Source organism: Gobius niger (genome assembly GCF_951799975.1).
Source record: "Gobius niger genome assembly, chromosome: 14".
Taxonomy (NCBI): domain Eukaryota; kingdom Metazoa; phylum Chordata; class Actinopteri; order Gobiiformes; family Gobiidae; genus Gobius; species Gobius niger.
Window position 1 is genome coordinate 19,475,786 of NC_136865.1, and position 21,921 is coordinate 19,497,706.

The 21,921-nt window shown below is 40.7% G+C and overlaps 3 protein-coding genes across 3 annotated transcripts; all 3 read right to left on the bottom strand.

The window, feature by feature from the left end:
* Positions 1-1,382: 1,382 nt before the first annotated feature.
* Positions 1,383-3,736, bottom strand: LOC306974252 (zona pellucida sperm-binding protein 1-like). Its single transcript, XM_079571427.1, has 5 exons — positions 3,661-3,736; positions 2,088-2,227; positions 1,755-1,932; positions 1,552-1,687; positions 1,383-1,479 (listed from the first exon to the last, which is right to left on the bottom strand). The coding sequence occupies exons 1-5, from the start codon at positions 3,732-3,734 to the stop codon at positions 1,399-1,401; spliced, it is 609 nt and encodes a 202-aa protein (XP_079427553.1). The 5' UTR covers positions 3,735-3,736; the 3' UTR covers positions 1,383-1,398.
* Positions 3,737-10,257: 6,521 nt separating this feature from the next.
* dus3l (dihydrouridine synthase 3-like) lies at positions 10,258-14,701 on the bottom strand. Its single transcript, XM_079570461.1, has 16 exons — positions 14,616-14,701; positions 14,405-14,498; positions 13,616-13,883; positions 13,169-13,545; positions 12,999-13,029; positions 12,827-12,916; positions 12,701-12,742; positions 12,446-12,598; positions 12,257-12,373; positions 11,586-11,651; positions 11,394-11,504; positions 11,220-11,316; positions 11,066-11,141; positions 10,800-10,988; positions 10,602-10,730; positions 10,258-10,531 (listed from the first exon to the last, which is right to left on the bottom strand). Exons 2-16 carry the CDS (start codon positions 14,485-14,487, stop codon positions 10,459-10,461), a joined length of 1,902 nt encoding a protein of 633 aa, XP_079426587.1. The 5' UTR covers positions 14,488-14,498; positions 14,616-14,701; the 3' UTR covers positions 10,258-10,458.
* Positions 14,702-15,667: 966 nt separating this feature from the next.
* Positions 15,668-17,591, bottom strand: mterf1 (mitochondrial transcription termination factor 1; the record flags this gene model as incomplete). Its single annotated transcript, XM_079570658.1, has 2 exons — positions 17,500-17,591; positions 15,668-16,843 (listed from the first exon to the last, which is right to left on the bottom strand). Exon 2 carries the CDS (start codon positions 16,805-16,807, stop codon positions 15,668-15,670), a length of 1,140 nt encoding a protein of 379 aa, XP_079426784.1. The 5' UTR covers positions 16,808-16,843; positions 17,500-17,591.
* Between the last annotated feature and the right edge of the window lie 4,330 nt (positions 17,592-21,921).

The following is a 21,921-nucleotide window of genomic DNA, read 5'->3' on the forward strand; positions in this document are numbered from 1 at the left end:
TCTCATTATGAGAAAATTGAATTCCTTAAGACCAAAGGAGTATGTTTTGGCTGCCTTAAGTTTGGTCACATGAGCAGGGAATGTAGGCGTCGTCTTACCTGTGACATATGCCAACTTAGACATCCCACTCTTCTGCATTCAGACAACAGGGTGCAGCAGGCTAAACCTCCCGAAACACCAGTGAGCAGTGCACTCGTGTCTCACCAGGCTAGCGTTTGTACTGGGGCCGGTGACCAGGATTTTACACTCTCCATTGTTCCTGTTAAAATCAAGTCCAAGAAAGGAGATAAAGTGCTGCAGACTTATGCCTTCTTAGATCCCGGGAGTACAGCCACCTTCATCACAAGTGCTCTTATGAACCATTTGAATGTACAAGGCACAAGAACTAACATTCTGTTGCGTACAATGGGACAGGAAAAGGTGGTACGGAGCCACTATCTTACAGGGCTGGAGATTTCCGAGCTGGAAGGAAATAGTTTTATCGAGCTGCCAGAAATCTATACACAAGACTCTATACCCGTCTCCAGATATAATATTCCTCGTCAGCGAGACATTGAGAAATGGGAGCAATTTAAGGCCATCAGAATCCCAGAGCTGGACGCAGAGGTGGAGGTCTTGATCGGCACAAATGCTGCAAAACTTATGGAGCCGTGGGAGATTATCAATAGTAAAGATAATGGGCCGTACGCCGTCAGGACCCTGTTGGGGTGGGTCATAAACGGACCATTGGGGAGCTGCCCGATCGCTCATGTCAACCGGATTTCCGTGGCCAAACTGAAGGAGCTGCTGGTATCTCAATACAACCAAGAGTTTACTGAAAGGGCACCGGAGGAGGATCACGAAATGTCAATGGACGACAAGAAATTCATGGGAATAACGGAAAAATCAACCTGTATGAAAGACGGACATTACAGTATGGACCTGCCCTTTAATAAGGAGGCCATAACGATGCCCAATAACCGATGCGTTGTGGAACAGCGGCTTCAGAGCCTCAAAAGGAAATTCCATAGAAACGAGAAATACAAGAAGGAGTACATGGCAGTTATTGCTGACTTGATTGACAAAGGATATGCACAGGTGGTTCCTCAAGATCAACTGGAGCCCAGTCATGGAAGCATGGAGTCTACCACCCACGAAAACTGTCTCTGCGAGTTGTCTTTGATTGTGGGGCAAGCTACAAGGGCACCTCACTGAATGGCCAGCTTCCTTCTCCCTTGATTTTTTGTCATGCTTTCACCACTTTAATTGTGACTGTGCTTTTGTTGCATTTTCTTCGTCTGTTTTGCCACTTTGTTCAAGAAACTTAGATTTGGTTAAAGCAAATTCACTCAAAAACATTGTATAGTAAAAACATTTATTCGATTGTCTAATTTTTTAATCTGTGGAAGCTGAAGAGAATTAAGTGTTCGCATCAAAGCAGCGGTCCACACACGGCTCCTCAGTCGAAAAGCACAAAGATACAGAACACATGAAGTAGATCTGCAAAGAAAGTAACACATTAGTATTTCCCGTAGGCCAACACTGCTGCCTTTTTTTGAAACAAATGCTTACATCTTCGTCGATATACTTGTTCGTATTTGGATTGATGAACTGAAAAGCCTGAACCACAAATCGCCTTTTATTTTTATCTCCAGCAGAGTCAACGTTGCGGAGTATCCTTGCCTCATGGACATTCGGGTTGGCACACCTGAAAATATGGGGGAAAGCATGAAGATAATGCTTACCAAAAATGTGTATTAAACATGACATTTTACCCTTCATAGATGAGCACTAAAGCCTGTCTGGCATAACGAGGGTAGGCTACGCAATAGTTGACAAGAATGACAGCTTTAGGAACTGGAGACAGCAGTTGCAGTTGGAGGTACAGTGGTTTTCCGAGGAGAAGCCTCAGTGGAGGATGGTGTGTCGGGTGGAACGCTGTGTAAGTGTGATCTGTTAAAATACACAATATATTTTGTGTCAGGCCACGTTAATATGAAAGGCTTTTCATTTCACCAAACTGACAGTAGCATGGCGTCATAACGCATTACTCCACTTTCCCCTTTAAGAATGCATGATTAGGAAATAAAATAGTGCATGTTCTGAACCTGTGGCAATGCTCAACGCAATCCCGTACAGTCCATCGTAGTAGATGGAAGTGGGCACCGTGGAGCTGGGAGTCGTCACCATGTACCCAACACTGAGTAAAGCCTGATGATTAGGGCTGTAGCGGCACTCAACCAGGAACCTACAGAAAGAATGACGTAGTGTGAACATTAATGGCTGTGAAATATTGACCGCCACACTACATTTGGACAAGTCTACCTTAAAAGGGATATTTCAGGATTTGACACATTTTTTTGTATTTCATGCAGTTCTAGTGCAAGGCTAGCGCATCTCTACAGGGGCGGACTGGGACTGAAAAACAGCCCTGGACACTGGCCGGCCTGGCCCAAATTAGCGTAAATGTGACACTTCCACAAATACATGTGTTAACCTCTTACCCCCCGCCTTAACCGAGAGCATTTTCTCCAGTTCGGCTTTACCCAAATCTAAACGCTTCTTGACTGGAGAGCAACACTAACGCCTCGTTTGAAAGCTAAAATCTAGAAAAGTGACGGTAACTTTTTGTCACGTTGTCCCTGCATTTGTCATGTTTTTGTTGCTTTTTCATTAATTTTTTCATTGCTTTGTCGTCACGTTTGTGTGACGAAAATTTGATAAAAAATTGACAAAAAAAATGACAAATGTGACAAAATGTGGCCAAATGTGACAAACAAAAATGTGATAAAAAATGACAAAAAATACAAAAATTTGACCAAAAAATGACAAAAATCTGATTTAAAAAATTGACGAAAAGATGACAAAAATGTGACCAAAAAAAAGTTAAAAATGAGTTGAATATCCAACAAAAAAAAAATGCTGGAGAAAAAAAAAATCTGATTACGTGAGGAAAAAGATCCTCTCGGTTCAGGCGGGAGTTAAGAGGTTAAGCTTTTAGATTTGGGTAAAGCTCGGTTTCGCCCGGGGGTAAGGGTAGGGTAAAGTGAGAGGCCAGACCGGTGGCCCGAGAGCCAGTGGCCCTTCTGCGCTCTTCCAGAATGGACATATGGCCAGTCCGCCCTTGCATCTCTACGCATCAGCTAGCCTGCATTTAAAACAGTCTGACCCGCTCCACACAGAGCACCTGAGGCAAATCCCTTCTATTGACAGACATTTATATGGTTAGTCTGGCGTTAAGTTATATTAAACGCAAAATGGTTAAAATTATTCTATTTGAGCAGCATCAGTTTCGAGGTTGTAAGCTACGGAGCGGCGGAGTGATCTGCTAGAAAATAGTCCCTCAATGCGATCATGTGATGCAAGGTCAGTTATATTCCCAAAAATTATTCTATCGACAAACATTTATATTGTTAGTCTGGCGTCAAGTGATTTGCCTCAGGTGCACTGGAGCGGGTCAGACAGTTTTTAATGCAGGCTAGCTGATACCATAGAAAAGCACTAGCCTAGAGCCCTGAAACTTTTCAAATACAAGAACTGCATGAATTCCAAAAAAAAAAAATCTCCAGAAAACACTCTAGATAACTAGGAAATGAGGCCCCATGTCAAAAATCCTGAAATATCTCTTTAAATCTGTATGTTTTGATCAAGATATTAATCAAAGGCTTAAAATGTTCTTACCTTACTTGACTTTTTCTGGAAATAATACCATATTTAAGGTATATAGGTTGAATCGTTGTTTGTACTTCAGCCATATAAACTGCAGTCGCACCTTCGCCCTGCAAGATCAAGAGTTAATTCACCCCATTTGCTCAAGCAAAACAGATGGGAACGGTCAAGATACACTTTGCTAAGTTCAATATTTTGTTCTGGAAATTGTAGCTTAATATTATAAGCACCTTCAGGGCGAAACAAGACCCCTCCGCTTCGCGTCGGGGTCCGGTTCGCCCTGTCGGTGCTTATTTTCCCGATAATGACCAGCGTTCTATACATTATCCCTTACTTAAAACAAGCGTAGACATGAACCCCTGGACTGGAGCATGGGTTTTAGAAAATATCACCTGCGAATTTCAACTTACATGTATGAGAGTGCCACATTCAGTTACACCAAATTTGTAGACGGCGAAAGTTGACCCAAGTATGGTGGGACGACAGGAGGGTCTGCCTGGGACCTCAAGCTTTGCCGGGTCCACGAGCACAGGAGCAGAGTTGTAGCGGATGGTAAACACAAAGAATCCATCGACTGTGCACTCTGAGAACAAACACCATTTTGTGCAATTGAGGTGTATACATTTGAAAAAGATTTAGACAATTGACCCACAAAAGAAATGGTCACCACAATTACTTCGTAAAACTAGAAACTAAAATGACTCCACATAAGGGGGAATCTTATTTGTTAAAGGGGCTAGATGCAAGTTAGCCATTTTATACTCACTACTGCCACCACAATTCATACGTGTAACTGCACCTTCTATATTAAGCTCGTGGCCCCAAAGTGACACCATTTTGAGTGACAGTGCAGGATTTTAGAGGCAGTTGTGGTGAACAGGTCTTTTTTTTTGGGACTATATGGCAGAGGTGGGATACTCTAGTCACATTACTTGACTCGAGTCAGACTCGAGTCGCAATTTTCGGGACTTGAGACTTGACCAAAGCTGCAAAAAGACTTTACTTGGGACTTGCCGTTTGTGACTCGAGACTTAACTTGGACTTGAGGCCAATGACTCTCACTCAAATAAATAACTATAAAGTCACAGCAAGTCATTGAAACTGTCGAAAGATTAGGATTCATTGCGTAAAAGCGGCGCATCCATGTTTACATTATGTAATAAGCCACATGCGCGTTCGGTTTCACGACACAGTGCTTCTAATCAATACAGCGCGTAAAGGCAGGAGGAAATACGAGGTTAAAATACGTGCATTAAAAGTTTTCTAAACAGAGTGAAGAGTTGGAGAGTAACGGACAGGAAAAATGTTTGAAACAATGGGCTGTACCTACAGCGCAGACGGGCGGCCTCGAGAACGACGATGCGTAAGAGCTGATCAACAGAAATCTTGGGGGCTTTTCGATGTTTTAATTCGTTCACAAAGTTTACAGCATTTAGTGGCTAGTTTACGCATCCGCACAGAGCCCAGTGACAGCGGGACTGAAGGCTACGCGGAATCTATTTTGAGCAGGGGCGAATCCGAGATACCGGGCTGGGGCATTACAGGGGACACTGACAGAAAAACTGCCAGAAACTAAGAAAAATAAAAAATATTATTTTATATTTATCTTTCAGACTGCAGGGAAAAGCAGCTCATATTTAAAATGCTATATTTCAATTTTTTTAGTCGCTTAAAATGCTGTCCCTGCAATTTTGTACATATACTGTTTATTTATTATAGGCCTACATATTTGACTGTTGTGGCGTTTAAATATTAGACTTTAAATCCAAATACATGTTTTTAAAAGTTTGATTTTGGCCTAAATTTTAAAAATTACGGTATCTTGAGAAAGCACTACTTATTTTCAAGATTCAACACATGAAAAGTAGACACGCTGGCGTTTGTGACTTGAGGTGACTTGCCGGCTAAAGCAAGACTTGACAAAAGCTATGACTTGACCCCATGACCGATTGACTTGGACTTACTTGAGACTTGCATTTAGTGACTTACTCCCACCTCTGCTATACGGAGTTTAAAAATGGTCGTCTCACTCAATTAAGCTTTGTGTTGTATAGAAATGAAGATATCCCTGCACAAGTCATATTTGAATGTAAAAGCACTTTCAGTACTGATGTAAAATAAAATTACCATCTTCTGGGTAAAAGCATAACGGAATAGCAAGATCCATACAGCAGCCTATGGCTTCACACGCTGGCGGTGAAATGCCAAGATGACCACAACGCACTCTCTCAGCTGAACTGGAAGAACAGCCTGAAACACAAGTGATGGAAAATCCTGAACAGTCACACATCAAATAGATAAACAGATACATGAAACAGTGATTCGACCTCTGGGTCAGGAGCCTATTCCAGTGAACTATTCCAACTTTTTTCCTTTTATGCGACTAGTAAAAGCACACATTTTTCCTCAGGTGTTAATGACTCTGCACCCAATGCAACATTTAGTTTTAGTCGTCTTGACATGACCAAAATGTTTTTTGTCCAAGGCTGGGAAACTAAATCCAAGATTGGTTATGTCAACTTTGAATATACAAGTTTTTAAATATTTGTGTAAATATATTTATAACATTAAAAAAAAAAACTGCCATTGAAATCGTTTTTATACCCCTTTTGATTTTGTTTTATTCAGCATTGATTAGCCAAGAACATCTGGAGAACTAGAAGGTTTAAACATCTTTAACTGCTTTTTATTTATTACTTTAGCTGTTTAGGGGGATTTTGAGGCGATCTCCCTCCTCCAGAGCTTTTCATTTTGATGTCACTTCCACTCCCTCTGAAGTAGGGCTGAAAGATATCTCGTTATCGCGTCGATAGAGATCTGAACATTCAGGATTTTAATAACGAAGTAATGATATATCGTTATTATATTGATATGAACATTCAAAACATTAAAATTGAAAGATCTAAATGACAGATCCATAGAACAGCACTCATTTTTCTGAAAAATGCTTGGTTTTCATCTAACCCATAGCTATATCGTATTGATCGAAATATCTGGCATGAACCCATATCGTTCAGCCCTACTCTAAAGTGTTCCATTAGCAGCTCTTTTTGGACCAATGCAGGACACTTGTCTTGGATTTGAAGGCACCGCCTTCAAATCCAAGGCAAAGTACCTAGGCTTTGGGAAACAGCCCATATTAAAAAAATAAAAAACCTACTTCGGGTGAGGGGCGGCGATGGCGGCGATGACGGCCCTCCTCCAGGTGTCTTCCCTCCAGTTGTGAAGGGACAGTCCAGGTCAGGCACAGGTCCTCCCCCTCCTCCAGGCGGCGCAACCAATCCTCCACACGGTGTCCCTCCAGTTGTGAAGGGACAGCCCAGGGTGGGCTCAGGTCCTCCCCCTCCTCCAGCCGGCGCAACCAATCCTCCACACGGTGTCCCTCCAGTTGTGAAGGGACAGCCCAGGGTGGGCTCAGGTCCTCCCCCTCCTCCAGCCGGCGCAACCAATCCTCCACACGGCATCCCTCCAGTTGTGAAGGGACAGTCCAGGTCGGGCACAGGTCCTCCCCCTCCTCCTCCAGCCGGCGCAACCAATCCTCCACACGGTGTCCCTCCAGTTGTGAAGGGACAGTCCAGGTCAGGCACAGGTCCTCCCCCTTCTCCAGGCGGCGCAACCAATCCTCCACACGGCGTCCCTCCAGTTGTGAAGGGACAGCCCAGGGTGGGCTCAGGTCCTCCCCCTCCTCCAGCCGGCGCAACCAATCCTCCACACTGCGTCCCTCCAGTTGTGAAGGGACAGCCCAGGGTGGGCTCAGGTCCTCCCCCTCCTCCAGCCGGCGCAACCAATCCTCCACACGGCGTCCCTCCAGTTGTGAAGGGACAGCCCAGGGTGGGCTCAGGTCCTCCCCCTCCTCCAGCCGGCGCAACCAATCCTCCACACGGTGTACCTCCAGTTAAGGGACAGCCCAGGTTGGGCACAGGTCCTCCCCCTCCCCCTCCTCCAGCCGGCGCAACCAATCCTCCACACGGTGTCCCTCCAGTTAAGGGACAGCCCAGGGTGGGCACAGGTCCTCCCCCTCCCCCTCCTCCAGCCGGTGTCACCCATCCTCCCCCTGTCCCTCCAGTTATGAAGGGACAGCCCGGGTTGGGCACAGGGTTCGCACGGGGTGAAAGTCCACTTGGACCCAATTTTGGACCCAATTTTGGACCCAATTTTGGACCCAATTTTGGACCCAATTTTGGACAAGTTGTTCGTAGTCGAGTTCCTCCAGCCAACAACAACTCAAGAATGTATTCATCGTTCTGTGTAAAGATGCATAAAAGTAAAATCAGTCCCACATCTTATCTCATAAAATAAAAATGGCAACCAGCTAATCTAGCTTTGATGCAGAAACTGCCAAAATGTTACCAAAGTGAGCAACTAGAGCTAGCTCATGCAGTTTTTAGTAGTCATGTTCCAAATGTAGGTAAATGGCCTTTTTTGTCTTTTGAAATCTGAGGCAATTCCAAGTACATCCAGCATAGTGCTCAAGTACCTCCATATTATCAAGTATTTTGACAATTATAGCTAGCTATGCAGATACATAATTTGGGAGCTATATAGAAAAAGGCTGAGGCATTTCATTCCATGCCATTGATAAGATTAATACAAGTGGACCAAGTTTGTCCAATATTTGTCATTCATTGGCTACTATGACAAGAGTTCAATGAGCTTTAGGATTGTGTGGTTAGTTTAGATAATTGTATTCCCTTGAAGTATAGGAATAAAAATATGAACATCCAACGCCGCGTCCACCAATCAAATTCAGAGGGAATACATGTGAGGTCATAGAACAGCAACAGTATCAAAACCGAAGTCAAATGAGCAATCAATTTTGACCTTCAGTCTGGAAAGTTGAGTTCTGTTTCGAAAATAAGTGTATACTATGTATAAACACACTAACCTTGAAGCTGGTAGAACACCCATAGGGCACAATCAAGCTCCCGTTTCTAATGAAACTACAAGACTTTGGGCTCCCGACACTTCTCGGAACACCGTCTGAATCTGGAAACAGAAAATTGTTGATTAAAAAATAAATCCTTATTGATGGATCTATAAAACCCAACAACTCCTCACTTACCAATAACTTTGACTCCGTCCAGGTCCTCATTAAACAGATGGATTTGAAATGCATCTTTGGCGCACACAAAGTGATTTCCAGTAGGGCCCTCCCCTTCCTCCACCACCTCCACTTCGTCATATGGGGGAGGTGGAGGGTATAGGTGACCAAGAAAATTTGGTTTGAATTCCCAGTTTACAGTATCTTTACCCTTGTAAAATGACTTATAAATGGAGTCATCATATTCAAGATCTTCCACGTCGTCATCAGATATAATGGGAGGGCTTTCATGGGTCTCGGGTCTTGCATTGGTGTCCGGTGCAACTAAAAAAAAAGTTAAAAAAAACAAGAAATGACAAATAGATACAGATACTACTAGAGATTTTGAAATCTATTGCCCACATTAATTCTTTATCATTTTCCGCCGAATCAAAGCATTTGACACTAGATTTTTGTAAAGAATTTAAATTGCAGCCACATCTTAACCTTGAATCTCGCAGAGTAGAAGGCTATGTATCATCATCATTACCTTTGGTCTTTCATCTTCAGACAAAACTCACGAGTTAACAGCACACGTGTCATTCTTCACCATTTGCTTACCAGGGTTCGTCGTGGACCGTCCTGCCAGAATTTTCTTTGTTTCTTCTTCAGTGATCAATCTCCATCCCTGGACTAAACCCAGCAACAGCAGCGACCACGCGAAACGGACCACCGCGCGCTCGACCCAGTTCAGACCCATGGACACAGGAGGCGAGTCCAGAGCTGCTCAACGTGGGAGAGCAGCAGGACAGACGGGCTTCAAAACCTGCAGGCCTGATGAGGAACACCTGCTGCAGCGGCTAATCAGCTAATTAGTGCGCTCACGTGACACGCTCATGATTTACGCTCACTCTATTAAAAAAAAAAAAAAATGCTGTGTGGATGTTCCTTACAGTTATAATGTAATTTATTTGTTTACTGTTTTTCTGGGTAACACAATGTATTTTCTCTGTCATCCAGTAATTAGACACAAAAAGGGTGAATCAAACCATCAGGACTGACTTTTTCCTGGAGTTGCACTCATCAAGACAGCAGCTATATATTCATACATTTCTTTAAAGGTACACTGCACAACATTTTGAACTATACTGTTGGCGGCAAAACAAAACATGCTCCTAGTGACCAGCTCAACACAGAATACGCTATTACTGCAGTGGGTTATAAAAGAATGGATTTGGATGAGAAACTAACCTGTTAAAATCTCAAATTCTGCTGCCTTTAGTCACATCTCCATGGAAACGAGCTGGAGACGTACCCACTCCCAGTAAAGTTTACAGTCATATCTTAGGAGGGGTGAGACTCTTAAATATTTGTTTGTACATGTATGAGATATTTTTTAATGATGAAAATATCTGTCATAAAATAAATGCTTGCATTTGAATTTTATTTATTTGGTAGAATTCTACGCGGTATGGCTTTAAGTAGTCCATGTACCATGTTTTCAGTCTTTGGATGTATTTAAACTCCAGTTGATGGGCAATATCATAATAAAAAAGTGTACTGGAAATATCTGTACTTTGCGTAGTGATTAACAACACAGACACGATACAAAGGGGTTTTGGGTTTTATTTGAATGGTAACATGAACAAAAGTTAATCTGCCTTAATTTAAGCCACATTTAAAGTAAAAGTCTATTCAAAAGCCTAAAGTTCAAACAGCAATAACTCAAAATTGTAAATCCAAAAACACACCGGTAAAATATAAACTGCATTGATCCGTGTGGGGGTAAATCACTTGTAGGCATTTGCTTTGTGCTTAGGAAGAAAGTTGAAATTTGTGGGAACAGGTCCAAGCAGCATTTCACTAAAAATGAGAAAATCTTTGTCAGTTTTATTGCTACATGTGATCAGAGTTTGATTTTGTGTTTTCTTACCTGATCCTGATCCAGTCTCCGACGTTTTGACTTGCCATCAATGACTCGAGATAGTCCCTGCCCATGTAATATGGAGGGCGCTCGTTGATCTTCTGGGGCACGCGCTCCAGTAGCCCAACAGGGATATATCTACAACGTGACACAGTTTACGCATCTGTCCAAACCTCAAAAATAGGTAATGCTCATGATAATATTCACCTGCACATAAAGGAGAGCCATTCTAACATGAAAGAGCGTGTTCTCTCCACTCCACGGGTGTCGGAGCCCCAGTGCTCCAGGCCGTAGTTGGTGAAGTCCCTGAGGATGTCCAAACGCTCACCAGAGGAAATGTCCCAATGTCTGCTCTCCTTGATCTCAGTGAAGATCCACGGTTTAATCAGAGCTCCCCTATCAAGACAGACGTTTTTATTCTGTTGTTGCAACAAATAAAATATGTACATGTATTTAAACATTCGAAAATCAACCTTGCAATCATGATGCCAGAAACTCCTGTCTCTCTTGCCCTCATGGCATCTTCATAGGACAAGATGTCTCCATTACCTGAAATTACAGGCCATCAGTTAAGATCAATGCAGTCATACTATTGTTTTTTTCAGTCAAAATGATCTACAGACGTACCATAAAGAGGTACAGGGCTGGCCAACTCGGCACAGCTGCTGATGTAGTCCCAGTCGGCCAACTTTGTGTAGCGCTGTTCTCTAGATCGTCCGTGTAACTATGAGATTATTAGAAGAATTATACAAGATTGTGCATCAATTGTTGTAATAATATAGATGATGAAATGTAACTAACTGTGATCATCGAGATGCCCCATTGCTTGAATTCTGGGATGAGTTTGTGGGCAATAGTACACTTCTCCTGAACACCTGTCCTTATCTTCACTGTTAGAGGGACATCAAGGGCCTTTGGGCAATAGTTGATATTAAGATGTTAATATAATAAAAATAGAAATAAATATATTACACAAAAATACACATTACTTACATAGTTCATTCCCCTGATTATCTGTTCAAACTTCCTGGTGCGCGTCATCAGACCACAGCCACCGCCCTAACAAGAGGGAACAACCAGTACAAGAGTCCAAGTTAAAATATACAGATCTGGTGGAATTGCAGACTGTACACATCCCGCATAGGGCAAAGCAAAACATTTTACCTCAAAATGTACAAAAATGGTTTACTCAAAGGGAAGGAGAGTGTGTAATGGTAAACAGTAGGAGGAAAAGTGTGTGTGTTTCTGTAAAAGGGGTAAAACTGTGGAACAGTTTAAATGAGCAGCGCTCAAGGAATGTCCAAATATAAAACAATTCAGGAAAAGATTTAAAGAAATAATTTTTGAACGTTATCAAAATGAAGGAAAATTAGTTGGTTTAGCCTTGTGCTTGTGTTTTGCAAGAGAGTGGATATAACCAAAGGAAGTAAACTATTGTATTAAGATTTTGGAAGAGGGGGTGGAAATTAATAAGTGTTAAACTTCATCCCACTCCCTTTCGAGCAGCGGTGGATTTTCTTTGTTGTGTTCTTTGGATCATTGTCTTATGTTGCACATATTGTACACTTTTTCATTGTGTGCTTGAAACAAAAAACTAACTAACTAATGTATAGGTAGGTAAACTAATCATCTTTATGTAATATCGTTTTGTCATTCTGATTTACCTTCTTGTAAACTAGATCAATAGGGCATCCGGAGTTTATGTCCACAAAGTCGACTTCGACGTTGTTGTTGATGAGCTCTGCACATTTCGTCATAGTGTCTGGGAAGCAACCCTCCAACTACAGACAAACACAGATTTGGTGTTATTGTTCTTGAATCACAAACATTTTCATACTCCAAATAAAACTCACCTGAACACCAAACACGTCTTCACTTTCGTGCCTCTTCATCAGAGCCCATTCGGACTGCTGTCCCTGCAGCAGGTTGGTGCACATGGCCATCTCTCCACATGTGATGTCGGCCCCGAAACGCTTACAAACACGTCTGAACGGCAAAGTTCCACACTGAAAAATGCAATGGGGACCAAGTACAAGCAAGATGTGGTCAGGGCAAAAACAGTATTCTCGTGGATATTATTGTTGAATTACAAGGACGGCGATACATACGGTCGTCAAAGGGGCAAGGTAGAGCTTATCCTTAAAGTCCACCTATAGACAAACAACAGGGCTTTATTTTATTAACATAATCAGCAACAGTATTCTATGCAAAATCAAGTCTAAAGGAAGTCTTACTGATTTCTTTTCACATGGTCTCAGTTTGATGATGTCTGTGTCCATTAGAGGCCCAATCGTCTTCACTTCAGCCTGTTTCTCTACGTTTAGCTGCAATTTATAAAAGATCAATCCTATCAGTTTAAATAGAAATGGTAGTGGCAGTAGCATAGCACACTTTCACTAGACTTACTTGAGTTTCGGACTCTGTGGATGTCTGCTGGCTGTCTTCAACTTTTTCAACTGCTGCATTTGTTTCAGCACCTGTGTGGAAAACAAAGTAATAACAGATTCAGTTATAGTGGATAAGACATATCTAAAGGAACATAACACAAAACAAAAAGCAAAGTAATGACAACTTACACTGCCAGAGGTTCAAATTCCTTACCATTTTTGGGCTGCTCCGTCTTCTCTTTTTGTTTTGCAAGAGCTTTGAGATACTCCTCTGACTTGGGGAATTTCACTAAGCGCTTCCTGAGACGTATTTGAAGATCTTTGCTTAAACTATTCTTTACAAGGATTCTCCCCTCAAAGGCTTTCACTAGATCTGCCTTTTCTATCATCGTGAAGTCTGGATTGGTGTGTGCCTTGGCGAAGCGGCAAGCGAAGGCATAATGGCACTTCCCAAAGGTGTCATACAGGTAACATTTGTCCCCGATATCAGCAGGTTTATTCTTCATGTACTCAGCCACGTCATGGTAGAAGTGGCATTTTTCTCCATACTGGCATTCTTGGTTGTCCTATAAATAAATAGCAATAGCCATCATAAACTAGGTATTACGTCACTTTAAATAGCTTGAAAGTTCATACCTTAATCAGTGACAGACAGAGGCGCTTTTCATCATATGCAGTGTGCTTTGTGTGGGGTCTCGACTTATTCTGTCCACGCCACTGTTTTTTATCTGGCTTCTCACTTTTGTTTGTCTCCTCTTGGTCCAATTTGGGTTTCTTCACTTCAGGCTCTTTCACAGGTGCCACCTCTGCATCTTCCTTGGTATCTTCGCTTTTGCCTTTTACTCCACTTGACTTCCACTTTGAGTCAACAAACTCATGAAATGCATCTTTAGTTGTTAGGTATCTGGTAATAAATAAATTTTAAAAAGATGCAAGGCTTTTATGCAGTCATAGATGAAGCCATTACAACTGCATACAAAATAACAACATAAACACTGATCTGTTGAAATTAAGGTTTAATCCTTTTTAAAGGAACAGGCCACCGTTTTTACATACTGAGATATGTTCTTACCTGAGCTTAGACGAGTTGATATGTACCTGTCTGGTCTTTGTGCGTATGCTCAGTCACGCAAAACAATCAAATATGTTGTTAGTATTTCGCCTCTCCCAATGTATTCCTATAGTTCGAAACGGGGGAACTTGGAAGAAAACACGCTCTTCCACGGGCACAAAGACCAGACAGGTACATATCAACTCGTCTAAGCTCAGGTAAGAACATATCACAGTATGGAAGAACTGTGGCCTGTTCCTTTAAGATCTTACTTTTGTTAATATGCATCGAAAACAAGTGTTTGAAATTACATGATAGCAATGGCCAACCGCGTGTAATTCATGAACATTCAGAGCATAGATGATATTACTTACTGTGATTTGATATAGGCTTCACCCTTCACAGGAACATGTGTTGTACTTTCAGTGGAAGTTCCCTCCGCTTTTTCCATATTCATCAATTAATGTCCTTGAAAACACATTATTTTCAAATCTTAAATGAGGATGTCACTTGTGTGATCCATAAAAGTGAATCAAAGAAGCAACTTTATTTCAAATGAGCGGCATACAGATAAATTTAACTCACTAACTCAGCAGCTCCAGCCACAAGTAAATAAACACCCAAGCAGGTTTTGCAAACATGCTAATCAAGGTAATAGCCAACAAAAACGGCACATGTTTTTAAATAGCGCGTGGCATCAATCCAAATGCATACTTTATGTTTCCTAAAACAGACAGAATGATTGATCAGAGGTGAAAAAGATTATTAATAGCTATATTCGTCTGTGGCAGCGCTGACATGAACGTGTAGCAGCGTGAGTTTCTGAGTGCATCAGTCAAACGAGTCCGCTGAAGTGGGAAAGTGGGAAATCAACAATGGTTCCGCATATCTTTTTTTTTTTTTTTTTCCACCTTGACAGTTTGTTGTTTGTTGGTGTTGTTGTTCGTGTCCCTATCTTTGTTGTTACTTTGTTCTGTGCAGTGTCCAAAAATATTCCCCAAAAATATCCAACAACTATATTTTCTCATCTATAAAGTTCCGTGCATTGAAGTTTCTGAAAAACCTGCTGCACGTCTTGTGATACTCCCGAGGGCAAAAAAAGTGATGTAAGTATTGATGTATTTTTCCATGAGTTTTGTATTGTAAAGCTGTACATGGATAAACTATGGGGGGGAAATTATGTGTGAATTATCTACATTTTGCCAGGCCTTAGCTATAAAACTAACATTGATTTGAACTTTGCACCAGAATTTTACCGCTTGACAAGCTTAGTTTGGCATATTACAAATATCACACATTCTCAAAACAAATTCTTCCACAAAAAGATACCAAATTACCAATACCTTGAAACGTCACACTCGGGTATGTAGATAGGCAACCAAAACATGAAGCGAATCAGAGATGGACAATCAGAAGGAGCCAGTTGTTGATTGACTCACAAGTTAAACTATGTGCTCGTTTCACAAAAACTGCATAAAACAAGAGTTTAAGACACAGCTGGCTTTTATTGTACATGAAATCATGAAATTACAGTTTTAGTAATTATAAGCTCATTCTAATAATGTAAAATAAATTCTACAGTGAGTGCATAGAGCTCATGTGAGTAAATAAAAACGTTTTGTATGAAGCGGTTACTCTTAAGGTGTAACAGAGAGTTTCTCCATCTTAGCATCAAATCTTTTTCGACTCATGTCTAAAATGCCAATGCCGTTTTTCTGAAAGTCATAGCCAGCTCTGTTCAGCTCCTCTATTTTCCCCATAATAGTCTGTGCGCTGTAGTTCAAAACCTTGGGCTTCTCCACTATCAGTTTGACATTAATTCCACTTTTCACAATTAAGTCCAGTTTGTTGCTTAACGTGCTCGGTGCAACGTATAAAAGAGAGGGAAACCTCACGAGCAGTTTCTGGACATCAGATTTTTTAGACCCAAGCAAAAGCATTTTCTCTTGAAAACTCAGGAAATTGTTTTTCAGATATTCACTGGAAAGGTCAAGTATGTCCGCCCCGGGACCTTGAAGGAAGGCTAAAAGTTCATCGTCTTTCAGCTTAAGGTATTTTTGCAAATAAACAATATTTGTTCTGACTCTTTTAATGCTTCTGATAAAAATAAAGAAGTTTCTTGATATCACAGTTTTGGCAAATTTTTCAGGGTCTTCTCCTCCAAGTTCAGCGCAGACATCTTCCAAACATTCAAGCATTTGTTTATTAAGCTCCAGGCTGTTGGAGAACGTCCGTGGTGCTGTGGTCAATAGTCTATGGAGATATTTGGAGTGAAGTCCTAAAGAGGATAGAAAATCTATGTTTTTCTTTAAATTATCATTGTCGCTTGATCGGAAAAATGACTCCGGTGACCTTTCCAGGATGTTCACAATTTCTTCATCAGACTCAAAAATGCTTCTCCACAGTGTCCAGCGTTTCTCAAGGTGATCGTGTGAGCGCGTTATGGCTCGCGGGTAGCGCGTTATAACACTTGCCACCACTTTGCGACTGGCTCCTTTGCCTTGAAGAAACATGGCAACACCTTGTTCATTCGTGAAGATTTTACGCAGCACTCCAGGCTGGCGTTGACGGGCCATTTTCACATCAACGCCCATCAAGTTGAGGTTTTCCAGTAAAGACACATTTTCGGGGTTAGTGATCGGTTTCGGGTCACTGCCGCTTGCTGGGGCAGAAACGTCGCAGAGCTGCCTCGAAAAACACACAGATGTCGTTCGTACCGCAGTCAGACCGAGGGATGCTCGATGAAGAACAAGAAATGCTCTGACTCCGGCCGCCATTTCAGTGTCAGGTGCTAAAACTTATCAGTGAAAGGCCTGGAAAAGAAAAAAACACACACACACATTAGTACTACAATTTGACCATAAAGTGAATGAATAAGAGCAAGTTGTACATACAATTAGAAAACTGCTATCAAATTTTTTTAAAAAAAGTCTGTACAATTAATACTGAACATTGCCACTTGTCTCATGCCAAGGCTAGAATAGACATTAAAAAAAATACACATTAGATAAAATAGCTTAAAGAACTTACCTAAAACATTTTATTTTATAGATTAACTAAAAAAAAAAAAAAATATTTGAGTAGGCTCTTTAACTTCAACAACTCTGACGAATCAGATTCTTGCCTTAATTCTAGAAAATAATCTCAACATTATTCGGCAAAGTAGTGCGGATATAGATGGAAAGCCAATGTATTTCTCTAACTTCCGTACTTTTTTTCTTACTTTAACATTTCTGTATGTATATAACAGAGCAGCAATACACGCTGAGACTTCCAAACTTTTATCCTGGAATATCTACGTGGAAAGTACTAGTTTCAGTATCATTTCCTCAGCTTCGCCTTGAATGACCTCATCTGTTTTTTGTCCTTTTCAAATAATACCTCGTTTACACAAGCTACGATTAATTTATAGACGTTAAGCCTATCATTAAATATATAAAAAAATGATATATCTAACCTAAACACGTACCATAGAGGGAAACGTTTCTCCGAAGATAGAGAGATTTCACTGTCGGAGGAGCTCCATGCTGCACCGCTCTGCGCACGCGACGCGATTCAAAGTGAAACTACACAAAATCTCGCGAGTGTTTGATTCTATCGCCATCTGTCGGTCAAAAAAAACAGTCCTCATTTCGACCAGTAGATGGGGGCAAATGATAGAGAAAGTTCGGGGTATGTTTTATTTTCTATTTTGTTTATATAAAATCAAAGTGCATACATGCACTTTGAAATAAGTCATATATGACTTATTTAGATGGCGAACACCAGTTGCTAGTTTATCAGTTGTGTAGTTATCATTTTATTTCGGTGAAGCAGCAATTTTAATGAAGAAATGTTGGGCAGAACATGTTCAAGCTGTTGACCGGAAGTGACATCGATAAAGGTAAAGTTCCATTGCTGGGTTGTGTGATGATGTCATAGGACCCAGTGGGGGGGCAGGAGACAGTTCTCCCCATTAACAGCATTACACTGTCACAAGTCGTGTCTAAAAAGAACATTTATGAATTACAAAAATTATCATGAATATCAGACACTGGGTCCATGATCTCTCATTACAACCATTAAGACCAATCTCCTCAAAAACAAAATAATTGTACCTTTATATACTATTATAGGCCTTTGGAACGCTGTGATGTCACCTGAAACCCAGCAATATCAGTTTGACTCATTTCCCATTGACTTAACATGGTCGGCACGGCAACAGCTTGAAATTGTTTGCCTTCATCTACGTCACTTCCTGTCGGTGTCCAATAAGGAAGTGAAAAGTTTCATACGCATCACAAAAATGGCCGAACTAAAGAAAGCCGGGTATAATTTTTAGCAAATTGTAAATGCAGTTGTGTTAACTATGTTTTAGCAAAAGTTGTGTCTAATGTGTCATATGCACTTTAAAGCCGGGTATTTGAAGGACTACCGTCTTTATGGTTTGGAGGTACTGGTTGAGTTCGTTTTATTTTAAATGAAGTCCATTTGGCTTTGTCTGTGCCCACTTATGAGTATGATATTTTGCCAGTTCGGTGATAGTCTGCAACAGGAGGGAAAGGTCTCTAGAGATGATTGTATTGTCAAAATAAAACATGGACTGGACTCCGCAGTCTCCTCCCTGAATTAAGTACAAGGCAATTATTTATATTTCAATAGGCTAAATGCGATTGAAATTATGTGTTTAAAGTTGTTGCATATTAACCTGGCTAACACCATGCTGCTGTGTGCGCTCGAATTATTTCGAACTGCACAACAGCCTGGGGACCATGGCCGAAATCTCCGGTGGATTTGGGAACCAATCACAGAGCGAGGAGGGACGGCAAGACGATGACGCGCTATTCGATATATGGAAGCTTGTAGTTTATTTACGGATAATAATAAAAAAGTTTATTTACGGATCCAACATGACAGCAGCAGACACGATGGTATTTTTTGATCAAGCTTTAGACCTTGTTCTAAATAATTTAGCTCAAAAGTTTACAGCGGGTACGTCATACGTCATCTCATACGATGATACGATTGGCTGTGGCTACGTGCAGACGCATGAGACTTTTTTTTTTTTTTTTCGTATCGCCCAATAAACGAGTATGGACGATCGTAAACCACACCTCTCCTACGAGAAAATGAATTGGTGGTCCCCAGACTAAATATCACTTGTGATTTTAGTCTGGTGTTAGCCAGGCTAGTTGCATATGACACATAGACACAATTGTTCACTTCCTTATTGGACACCGACGGGAAGTGACAGATGAAAGCAAACAATTTTAAACTGTTGCCTTGCCAACCATGTGAAGTCAATGGTAAATGAGTCAAACCATTTATATATCAAACTGCTCTGGAACTTTACCTTTATGTATGTTATTTCTTGTCAGCAGCTTAAAGGGGCTAGATGCAAGTTGGCCATGTTATACTCTCTACTGCCACCTCAGGTCATACATGTAACTGTACCTTCTATATTAAGCTTGTGCATGATGGCAATTCAGACCCGAAGTAACAACTTTTTGAGTGACAGTGCAGGATTTTAGAGGCAGTTGTGGTGAATATGTCTGGGCTCATTCTACACATTAGGACATGGCTGGAACATGTAGGGGGAGGAAAATCCATCATTTTTACATTTTTAAAATGTTTTGCCAAACATTTCTTCCAAAATTGCTGCTTCACTGAAATAAAATGATATGCAACTGATGTTAACCTTCTAAATAAGTCATATTTTCAAAAGCATTAAAACCTGTCGTATGCACTTTAAAGTTGCCATCTTTTTCTTGTTAGGCAATGAAGGTTTTATTTAGGTTTATGGCTGGACTCGGTGTGGTTTGTGTATTATCTGTTTAGTTATTTTCCAACTTTGGTCTGATTATTTGAACTTAGTTTTGACCCATTATTAAGATAACATTATAATATAACGTCAAACACAGTACTCTTGTGGTCTGAGTTGGGGCAATTGCCATGTATTGAATGACCCAGTCCCTCTCTCTGCTGATGACCACCACCACCACCACTCATAAATATGTAAATACGACAGATCAGTATTACATTTTGGCTGTTACATTAGCTTTCACTCCACACCACAAGTGCATTCAAAAGTGTTTTGGTCTCATTTGCTTCTTGATTGTGAATGCATTCTCCATGGGAAGTACATAATTTCTGATATCACTGTGCTGTCTACGTTTACACTTGACCGGTTTCATATTTGCATCGTGATGTGATGAGAGCCGCTCTTGAGGTCTCTGAGGCTGATTGGTTTTAGACAGTTTTATTCAAGGCCATGTTCAGTGAGCGAAGGTGAAATCTCGACACTGCACTGTGGTTACCCATCACTGCCGCATTGAAGGATGGGTCCAAATGTGGAAGGCAAATTTTCCTATGGGGACAATAAAGTGAAGCTTAACTTTTGGCAACAGAAGAAACTCACCACCAACCAAGGGGTTATTAAAGTGCTTTGAGACAATGTAGGCTAAATTAATACTTTTGAAAATGTAAATACTATGCAAAACAATGCTTTATGATCTTGTGTTGGTTCTGGTAACAAAGTAGGCTATTTCTTGTAGTGAAGGTGCTGCTGGTGAACCCTTGAATCAATATTGCCACTTTTCTTATTAATATTAATTGCATGCTCTTGATGATGCATTTGTTGTGGTCGACCAGCTATAAGTTGCTTGGGTAACTACTGACATACTACTCCGTCCTTCCCTCAATAAATAATTTACAAACAGTTACAAACTTTCAGATGTCCATTCTCCAGCCATTGGACAATACCGTCAGGGATCTCTGTACCTTATAGGGGCAAATAAATTAAGATAAAAATGTCCAAAAGACGATGGGTGGAATTAAAAATTTGCCAGACAATAAGCTGCACCGCCCCAGTCAGCCGAAGACCAAGAACGTCCTCTCCATCTACTGCTGCCGCCACTGCTACTGGTATGTTTACAACTTTCTTTGGTTCAGGATCTGGAAAAGAGGAAGAAACATTCTTTCATAAATATTGTAAACACTTTTTGCGCTTCATCTACACATTGTTTATTGTCATGCTCTTGAAGTTTGCTGGATTGTAGCTGGCTTTCTTCAGTATAATGGGAATAGTGGATTGAAATAATAATAATAGTTTGTTTGTTCTGTGTGTAAGAAGCAAAGTGACAGATACAGGGACAATTTACCTTCTATTCTTAAATATTGACTTTATGTAATCGTGTTTTCTTTGAGAGATAGCACAACAACGAACACTATAATTTGAATTAGAGACAATTTTAAACTTACATGCTATATTTTAAGCCACAACTACACGACTAGGACAACAAAATTCCTAGAGGAGACAGACAAATGTGACAAATGGATTAAAAACGGCCCAGCACATTAGATATTGCAGTTGTATTTAAGGTGGCTGTACCATGGCACTTAAAATTTAACGTAACTCGTAAAACATAATCAAATTGTATTTCTATTTAATTTGAAGATTTAAGTTAGCCTCAAGTCCTTTCAGTCTTGTATCAAGGCCATCTGTCCCAGAAACTGATGCCAGTCTCTCATGTTACCAACTACATCAAAGGAAGCTCAGATGTTTACTTTCTTCAAAGTAAGTCACATTGTCCTCTGTAAAAATAAGTAAAAGTTTTGACTGTCAATACTTGGACTATATCAAATATTGTTAATAGGCTAGCACATTATTTCTTCTGTGTTGTAAGGTGCATGCTTGTAGCTTGCCATAGATGCAAAATAATTTCTTTATAGCCAAATAAGAAAACAAACTTAAACGGCTGAATTCAATACAGTCGGAAAAACGTTTTATAAAAGGAAAGATTAAAATTAATACGAATAATAAAACAGAAACCTTTTGTTATAACTCATATTTTATCAAATAAGGCAACAAAATCAAACCTAAATGTGACAAGTACATTTTCACGTCCTGTAA

What these genes read in the sequence shown, in the direction of transcription:
- LOC306974252 (XM_079571427.1), bottom strand. Translation starts at nt 3,734, where the DNA reads ATGGCTGAAGTACAAACAACGATTCAACCTATATACCTTAAATATGGT. An exon ending in TCCAGAAAAAGTCAAGTAAG is followed by an intron (nt 2,228 to 3,660) that starts GTAAGAACATTT and finishes TTCTTTCTGTAG; the next exon opens with GTTCCTGGTTGAGTGCCGCT. An exon ending in TTAGTGCTCATCTATGAAGG is followed by an intron (nt 1,688 to 1,754) that starts GTAAAATGTCAT and finishes CCATATTTTCAG; the next exon opens with GTGTGCCAACCCGAATGTCC.
- dus3l (XM_079570461.1), bottom strand. Translation starts at nt 14,487, where the DNA reads ATGAATATGGAAAAAGCGGAGGGAACTTCCACTGAAAGTACAACACAT. An exon ending in CCACAGAGTCCGAAACTCAA is followed by an intron (nt 12,917 to 12,998) that starts GTAAGTCTAGTG and finishes TATAAATTGCAG; the next exon opens with CTAAACGTAGAGAAACAGGC. An exon ending in TCTGGCATCATGATTGCAAG is followed by an intron (nt 10,989 to 11,065) that starts GTTGATTTTCGA and finishes CTGTCTTGATAG; the next exon opens with GGGAGCTCTGATTAAACCGT.